The sequence below is a fragment of the Pollachius pollachius genome (genome assembly GCF_949987615.1).
Source record: "Pollachius pollachius genome assembly, chromosome: 6".
NCBI classification, from domain to species: Eukaryota; Metazoa; Chordata; class Actinopteri; order Gadiformes; family Gadidae; genus Pollachius; species Pollachius pollachius.
Genome location: NC_136939.1, coordinates 17,906,706 through 17,915,742, shown reverse-complemented (window position 1 = coordinate 17,915,742; position 9,037 = coordinate 17,906,706). Strand labels below are relative to the sequence as shown.

At 46.6% G+C, this 9,037-nt stretch overlaps 2 protein-coding genes across 2 annotated transcripts in view; one reads left to right on the top strand and one right to left on the bottom strand.

Moving 5' to 3' along the window:
* Nucleotides 1-1,185: 1,185 nt before the first annotated feature.
* On the top strand, nucleotides 1,186-1,993 carry LOC307077652 (trafficking regulator of GLUT4 1-like; the record flags this gene model as incomplete). The annotated part of the gene is made up of 3 exons (XM_079739083.1): nucleotides 1,186-1,587; nucleotides 1,762-1,888; nucleotides 1,980-1,993. The coding sequence occupies 3 exons, from the start codon at nucleotides 1,186-1,188 to the stop codon at nucleotides 1,991-1,993; spliced, it is 543 nt and encodes a 180-aa protein (XP_079595209.1).
* A 7,000-nt stretch (nucleotides 1,994-8,993) lies between these two features.
* The window catches only part of LOC307076580 (beta-crystallin A1-like), a gene marked incomplete at both ends in the record, with an annotated part of 1,887 nt that continues 1,843 nt past the window's right edge, over nucleotides 8,994-9,037 (bottom strand). The window contains one exon of the mRNA XM_079737623.1: nucleotides 8,994-9,037. This exon is cut by the window's right edge and continues 104 nt beyond it. Within this exon, the coding sequence (XP_079593749.1) occupies nucleotides 8,994-9,037 (44 nt within the window).

Here is a 9,037-nt window from a genome sequence, read left to right as displayed (position 1 = left end):
TCAAATATAGCAAAATAAACCTTGCTTCTAAAATACTGCTTTAGGATAAAAATAATTCTTGCTATATTGCTTTCATACATTTACAAGGGAACTATGTGATGCGGTTTTTAATCCAGTTCCCTGCTTTGTCATGAATCCCACTCAGACGCAGAATCTCTCTCCACCACCAGGGGCCAGCATCACGAGGCTCCACCCCAACCCTGGTGCCGTCGGGTCAGAGTAGGAGACGGATTGGGTCGTAGTTTCTCATGCAGGAGCACATGAGGACAGTGGACCTACAATATAGTGTGAGTCATGCATGATGGAGGAGGCCGTTCATGGTACCTTCTCCTCCTCCTTCATGCCAGCTTTGAGACCATGAAGTCCTCCCCGGATTGATATATTTTTCTGAAGGCGGGGGGGGGGGGGGGGGGGGGGGGGGGTTGCGTGGCAAGGGGGCGGGGCGCGTGAGTGTATTGAAGAAAATAAATGTATTTTCTAATCCATTATATAATGCATATCATAAATGGAGAGGGTTTGCAGGGCACACACATTGTGTTGAGATTGGGTTACACAGGATATGAGACAGTTATCTCACACTCCCTTTCTCACGCACGGCAACATTCCCCTCACCCCCTCGCTCTGTCTCTCAGGCGCGCACGCACGCTGGCACACACACACACACACTAACGCACACGCAAACACACACGAGCACGCGCGCAAACACACCCTAGAGTAGTTGCTGAGCCAGCCGATGCCACCGCGCGCAAATGCAAAGCTTTTACGCACCGCGCCGGTGCGGTTTCACTCCAAGAGGTTTTAGCAGCATGCATGCATCACGACTCGTCCGAGCTGATGAGGAGGAGCACACGCCGGACAGCATGCCATGCTGGGAATAAGAAGGTCCAGCTAATAAGCAGCGGGAGGCACAGCAGGGGGGAGGTGGTCAGAGGGAGGGCGTGCGCGCGCGGATGCTCGATACAAAGTGAATGCAGGGGAACGAGGAGCATCGAGAACGCATTTGTCTGAGAAGCTTTTGATTGAGTTATAGTGTTTAATTAAATAGACCCAATGAGCGTCCGATGGAGAACATCTAAAAAGAACACTTTTTAGCGCCTATCCACCCTAAAGGGAAGTCGGCTTAATTGAACACAAAGACGCGCTTTGGAGACGTGGTAGCTGCCGGATCTCCTCTTCCTCTCCGTGATGGCGATCAACACGGACGCCACGTTCGGGAAATGCGAGCTGGGGGAGAGGGAGGTGTCGCATCCCACCGACTTCCAGGACACGGAGAAACTGTTGAGCACGACGACGGCCGAGCCGACCGGAGAAAGTAACCCCAAACCGTCCGACACCCTCTTTCTCAACGTACGGGGGAGCGTGCGTTCGCTGGACGGCGAACAGAACGGACACAGGTCGCCTCTCAGATCGGGCTCCGTGGGGCATCTAGCTGCCCCACCCAGATCCACATCCAGGCTCAGTTTAGGCCCGGAGCCGTCTCCATTGCCGCCCGGGGCCGGACCTCCAAGTTATCTGTGGCTCGCAGTGTTGACCTGTTTCTGTCCCGCTGCTCCTCTGAACATGTGCGCCCTGTGGTACGCGCACGTGGTAAGTAGTGATATTATCATGTTTTTATAAGACGGGGAAGCAGGGGTGTGACTGGAAGAAGTTGTATCCAACGTTGAAAGGCAGCCTTCTCTTAACACCGTATTCCACTATCTCTCTCTTTCTTTCTCTCTCTCTCACTCTCTCACTCACCCACTCCCTCATCTCTGATGGCAGTCGAGGTCTGTTATGCATACAGGGGATGTCGCGGGGGCGAGGAAATACGGGCGTCTCTCGATGCTGCTCAGCTGTCTCTCCATGCTGCTGGGTGTGGCCGTCATCGTCTTCATTGTGACTACTATAGGTAGGAAGCCTTGTCCAAGCCGGCCAACAAACAAAACAAGTCAACCCTTTGGTCATAATTGTGTTGTCCATATTCTCTCCTTCTCTACCAGAGGGAAAGAAATAGCATCGCTGACGTCAGTGGATCAAAGTTGCACCGCAAAAAGGAAAAGAAAATAGAAATCATGTCATTTGGAAAATGAAAAAGCACAAAAACCTCTAAAAATGTATATTTGTTTTGAAGCAGCCTCCCAGGACTTCCCCACGTCTCATTTCCAGATTTTTTTGTGAATGAATTCTAGCGCCTTCCACAGTCCCAGGAGGGGAAGGACAGAAGAAAGAAACAGCACATGAACTGTGAGGACTACTGTGAAGTCTCCAGGTCATCTACTGCCTTCTCCCCCACTGCTGGTCCATTCAAAGCTAACTGGTTGATGGGACAACAATTCGAGGCCTCAGCCACATGACTTACATTATGGTTTACTTCATCGAATGAAGTTGCATGGCCAACTTTGTATTTGCACACACACAAACGCACACATACACATGCACACACACATTCTCTGCTCTCTCTCTCTCTTGGTACGTGGTATCGATGAACACACTTGCACTTGTAATGAACCGATGTACTTCCAAAGCTACAGTTTGCAAACCTTTGGGTGCCTGCCTGTTTTTCTAAATGTTTGTGACCACCTCTCTTCGGGAAAGAGATTTCCAAAGTGTTCACGTGCTCTTTGTGCAGAATGTTCTCATGTATGTCGAGGTTAGCCTGTTAGCATTTGTAGCGTGATTGCCCGCTTTGCACAGTGGATGAACTGTCTGACTTCCTGAAGACAGGTTTGATCTGGGTGGACGGGCAAGCCCCAAAGAGCCCAAACCCTTCTCAAAGTAATCCAAACATCAACATGTTTGTAATGTATATGCACTACTCCTGGCACAGAGTTATTAATTATATGTTTGTATTGTATGACCTGTATACTGTGCCATAGTTCCTTACATGTGCATGTCTGAAATAAACTTGAGAAAAAGCATGAGAAATCTGAACAAGAGTTGACGTGTTCTTATCTCAGAGTTACATCCGGTCTCACCAAGCATGCCCGCATTAGGAGAGAGTTGAAGGGTACTATAAAGAAGTAGGGATCAGAACAAATAGCCCTTTAGCCCCTCAACAGACCAAATGGGTTCATGAGATGTTTGTCTTGGGTAAAACAAATGGGATGTCTGGATATGGGATGGTAAATAACTATACATTATCGTAATTGTCATAATTTGTGAGTGACCAAACACACTTAAGGTTATTGCGATTGCTATATTTGATTGGCCAAAATTAGTGCAAGGTGATTTTAACTTATCTCACAATTTCGATTGGCTGCTGAATGCATAGTATTTGATACATAAGAGCCAATCAGCCAGCCACAAATGCTTTCAGAGATGTTGCTGTTTGGATGTTGCAGTTGGATTAAGCCATTTGGTTACTCTTTAATATAAACGATTTCACATAAATAAACCAGATACAAAAATGGTACAAAAAGGTCTGTGTCAAATTGAATCATATCAAAAAGGCATTTGTTGGAGGTGGGAACTCAGATCACAGGAGAGTCCTGCCTTTGAGCCCTCGTCATTGGCCAAAGACAATGTCACTCATAGCACTAATCATGGGACTGCTCCTGTGATGTACCAGGGCATGGACAGCACACTGATCCTCACTCGTTTCTAGTCTTCTGCCCTGGCGCCCTGATACATCAAAGGACCAGACCCATAATCAGTCCTTCCATCAACTCAGAAAAGTTATTTCCTGTTCCTGTAGTTTGAGCATTGGGTTGATAAATGATGTCTGTTGCCTGAGCAGCAGCTCAATGTATCTTAATGTTCTGTCTATACTGGTGCACTAATGGAGCAGAGCCATAAGGAAGGGGTGAGTTAGCTGTGGGGAAGCAGCTGCTGGTGTCACTGTACTGGTCAGAGGGACAGAGGAAGGAGGAGGGAAACACCAAAGACGGTAACGTAAACACCTAGGGACCTAACCATCCTGCAGGCTCATGTTGTATCTGCTCTGAGCCCTCCTGTCAGAACACACCTCCATCCCAATCACAGCCCTTTCACTGATAGGGGACGGGACGTACCCTGACTGACCAGAGGTGCGTCCAATGGGAGCGCCCTTCAGGCCTTTTCATAAACAGCCAAGATGGCAGAGGAAGATTATTACATGTTCCGTTTCTCTAATTGGCTGTAGGTCTATCCTATTGCGTCCAGAGGCATTTTGGTCTACGCCTATTGGAAATCAAAATGACCAGAGGGAAAGGAGAAACCTATATGCATTAACACATTGGACTGGCGATGTCGGGCTATAAGCAACAACAGGAAAACATTGATTTATTTCTAATCCTCCATAATGTTTTGTTTTAGACACAGAGGGAATGCTGTCGTACTGCTGTTGTATGCATACAGAATGAGGGAGGAAGGGAGGAAGGCGGAAATACAGAATACAGGAAGGATCAATTGATGGAAGACAATAAATAAGAAAGGAAATGTCAGAGTACAATGAGAAGGTAGGAAGAAAAGGAAGAGAGGATGGAGAGATGGGAGGGAAGCAAGACAACACCCCCATGGCTAGTACATGCCAAGGCTCCAGGGGGGTTATTCTGCTTTGGATGTGCCTCAGCATCCCACACTGGAAAGTAATGTTCCCTTTGGTAGCCATGGTGATACTGGAGGAGATAAAATGCACGGGACCAGTGCCAGCAAAGGCTTCATATAACATCACAGCCAGAGCTAAGTGAGCTATTATGTTTCAACTGAACAGCCAAAAAGTATTAAGATGTGATTGTCTTTGTAAACAGAGATCTCCATGTACTGGACACACGCACATGTATGTGTGTGTGTGTGTGTGTGTGTGTGTGTGTGTGTGTGTGTGTGGCGTGTGTGTGTGTGTGTGTGTGTCTGTGTGTCTGTGTGTCTGTGTGTCTGTGTGTGTGGGTCTGTGTGTGTGTGTGTGTGTGTGTGGCGTGTGTGCTCATGGATGCATATGTGTGTGTATGCGTGGAGTGGGTGTGTCTGATAAAGAGAGAAGCAAAGAGAGAGAGAAATAAAGAGCAGAACAGAGCACTAAGCTCACCTAATGGCGCTGTCAATAAGGTTCTGGGAGCTGATAGAGGCCAAGGCCGTCCCCACAGAAGCCCGCTAAGTAACGTGTTACCACTGGATTACAGCACAAACATCTCAGCGCATTGCGATTAACAGAGGCTGCAGGAAATAGTCTCTTCACATTTTACAATTTCAATGTTTTATTAGTGGTGCATCAATAATTATATAAAGTTATAATGATTGTATATATTAACCTGTCACTGTCATTCACCTCTGATATAATAAACATATTAGGTTGTATTATTCATACCCTAAATGGTCCACGTTTATGAAAAGATCTCCTAACGAAGTGCCAAAAAAGATGATTCAGTCCTTAGATTACCATGGAGATGAGTGTATAAAAGGGGCCATCTAGTTGGCTGTGAGGTTAAGAGATGCATTAGCTGCAGAAGTAAGAAGCAGAAAGCATCTCTCCCTCCCTGGCTGCATGTGCCCTGACCACCAAGATCAATACTGCTCTTCTTCTCTGCTGTCCGCCCTCCTCCTCACTTCTTAGAAGCATCTGTCATACAAATGTGATAAGATATATACATATATGATCACTGTATGTATGTATGTATGTATGTATGTATGTATGTATGCATGTATGTATGTATGTATGTATGTATGTATGTATGTATGTATGTATGTATGTATGTATATACAATGTATATGCAATGTATATATCTATATCTATATATACTGTATACATGTATAAACAATACATATACATATGTACAGTATTTATCTATACATATATATACATACATACAGTGTTTATATAGGGGTTGCAGTGATTCCCTGTGTGTTAGTGTGTGTGTGTGTGTGTGTGTGTGGGGGGGGGGGGGGGGGGGGGGGGGGGGGGGGGGGGGGGGGGGCGGGGAGAGAGGGGTGAGAAAGTAAAGAAAGACCAGGAACAGTGTTTGGGGATGAGCAGGTCATCGTTATCCTGCCCAGATGAGAGTGGCTGACTGGGGCTGATTGATCCTGGAGCAGGTCTGCAGCTGCACTGCACTAACGGGATGAATTGCAGTGAGTGTTTAACAGACGGTTGAAGTTTCACTTTTAATGGTGTCAATCATCCTGCAGTCGTTCTCCTCCCCGCCCATACACACACACACACACGTGTATGCACGTGTCCAGACACACACACACCCACACAGCTTTTATATAGCAGCCCTATGGTACTTATTGCACTTCCTGCATCAAGGCTTTTAGGAGATGAGTCCCCCCCATCAGCCACAACAGCACTCCACCTCTGAGATCCCCCCTCCCTGACTCCCCCTCTGAGATCCCCCCTCCCTGACTCCACCTCTGAGATCCCCCCTCCCTGACTCCCCCTCTGAGATCCCCCCTCCCTGACTCCCCCTCTGAGATCCCCCCTCCCTGACTCCCCCTCTGAGATCCCCCCTCCCTGACTCCCCCTCTGAGATCCCCCCTCCCTGACTCCCCCTCTGAGATCCCCCCTCCCTGACTCCCCCGTCGTTCGCACCCGACAACCTTTTCCACACCAATCACACCTCCCTTCTTTATGCTGTCTGAACACACACACACACACACAAACACACACGCACACACACACACACACACATACACACACACACACACACACACACACACACACACACACACACACACACACACAGACCTAGGGATGCTCTCATGTGCAGCGGTCAGGCGGGACCACTATCTCTCCCCTGGCTGTACTTGAAAAGCCCTGTACATGAAAGCCCTGTGGCTTGATTTACAGTAAAGGGCACTTAGGCATTAAGAGAGAGAACACAGAAGGAAAGACAGAAAGAAAGACAGAAGGAAAGAAAGAACGATAGAGATAGAAAGAAAGAAAGAAAGAAAGTAAAAAAGAAAGAACGAATGTATGAAAGAAAGAAAGAAAGAAAGAAAGAAAGAAAGAAAGAAAGAAAGAAAGAAAGAAAGAAAGAAAGAAAGAAAGAAAGAAAGACTTATAAGTGCGAAGATTCAGAAGCAATGGACATTCCTGACCCCTGCTGGCAGAGTAAGATATTACTAGAAACTAGGGCTGATCCGTTGGCTTACTCAGGAACGAAGGAGCCTTCGTGTTGCACAAGCACATGGTCTCGAGAAAGCCCATGGTCTCAAACTACTAACAAACAACGTGACCATTGATAGGCTTTAGAAAACATAAAATGTGCAACAATAATCCCAGAATGTGAGACCTACTCTTTGATTAAACATCTCTCCCTATTCCAGATAAGGTTAGCCTTCATGATCAGGAATGGAAGGGGACAAGACAGATGCTCAGCCATCACTAAGTCTTATTACTGCCAACTGTATCTGCCTCGTCACTTTACAGGGAATTGGTTTAATTTACTAAAAGGCCAAGGCGCCTAATAAAGTTAAAGGTTAGGTTCCTTTTCAAGATGATGGAGTCTGGATAATAGGCCAAATAATCAAACCTGTTAATCTCTCTGACAGACAGAAAAAGCAGACAGACCACGGCACTTAGGTATATTAAGCGCTAAAGGTTCTTAATTATTGGATTTATAATGGTATGTACGAACTGGGTAAACTTAATAATCAGGGAAAATAATGGGAATAGCAAAGGTTTTTAGGTGAAATAACCTTCCCTGTAGTAATAATCTACAACATGGATGTTAACATCAATAACAAACGATAACCAAGACTTTTGCATCTTATAATCTGAAACAGCGCCTTCAAGCAACTTTTTCCAGGGATCAAAACAAATTGCATGCATTTAACTGGAGAAGAGTATAAAAAACATATGTATTTAGATATATCCTAAGAACGTAATTTGGATAAGACATAATGTGATATGGTAGTCTCCATATTGGAGCATAGAATAATAATCAAATAATAAAACATGTCTGCTGCTGTCTCTGTAAAAAACTATAGTATCAAAAGGCTATAACTTGCCCATACTTATGGGAGGTATGACTACATGATTCTTATTAAATTACTTTTTTTTTCTTTAATGGTGTCTGGAACTTGGATGCTTGCGGATGAGACAGCCTTCTAAGTGCAGAATGAGCATCAGACAAAAAGACAAAACGTAGTTCTGTGCTGACTCATACATTCTCCTTCATCACTGATGAAGAGGAGCACCTCGGATAAAGTATAGAAAGTGTCCTGTTCTTATTGTTATTGTAAGATCCCATGACTCAAACATCAAATGAGAGCGCATACTGTGAATGTGCCTCGTGTCTTTGTTATTTGTGTTCCCAACAGTATATATGAGGTGTGTTTGGTTGTGATGAGCTCCTGCTTGCTGACCTTAACAACCAGCTAATGCACCAGACAGCGCGCAGCATGTGTACCAATGTGGACTGAATGAAACTCCAGGCAGCGTATTCTGAGTCCTTACTCATATCTTTATTCCTCAGTGCATACAGACGCTGGTTCATGACATCACAGGACAGCTGCTCCTGAAGAGGCCAATGAGCATGAGGTGGGTGTTGTCTTGGTGATGTCATCAGTGGCGTGGAGGAAAGGAAGAACCACTTTCACAGCCCAGAGACAACGTGGGCCTCTCGTCACCACGACAGTGCGTGGCACCAGCGTCCCCTTTCCTTCTGGTTAGCGGGGGGGGGGGGGGAGGGGGGGTTTGTTTTGGGATGTTGTCCCTCACCAAAACAATACTGTGAACCTGAAACCCCAGGCCCCGCCCACATCCCTGCTTCAACCAATCAGATCAGCGGAGCCGGAACGGGTTATGGGGAGAAAGTGTTGAAGGGGGAAGAGAGATAAAGAGCGAGGGTGAGAGACTGAGAGAGGGACAGAGGGAGAAAGGGGGAGAGAGCAAGAGAGAGAGAGCAGGAGAGAGAGGGAGAGAGGGAGAGCGAGAGGGAGAGAGAGCAGGAGAGGGAGGGAGAGAGGACGAGAGAGAGCGAGAGCGAGAAGGGATGGATGGAAGTAGAGAAGAGGAAGTAGCAGCTGGGAGGAGAGAAGGAGAAGGAGGAGTGGAAGAAGGAGGGAAAGGTGCAGGAGGCGGCCCCCGGGGCGGGGCTCTAGTGCTGGATCCTCCTGATGGACTGGATCTGGGGGGTCTGGG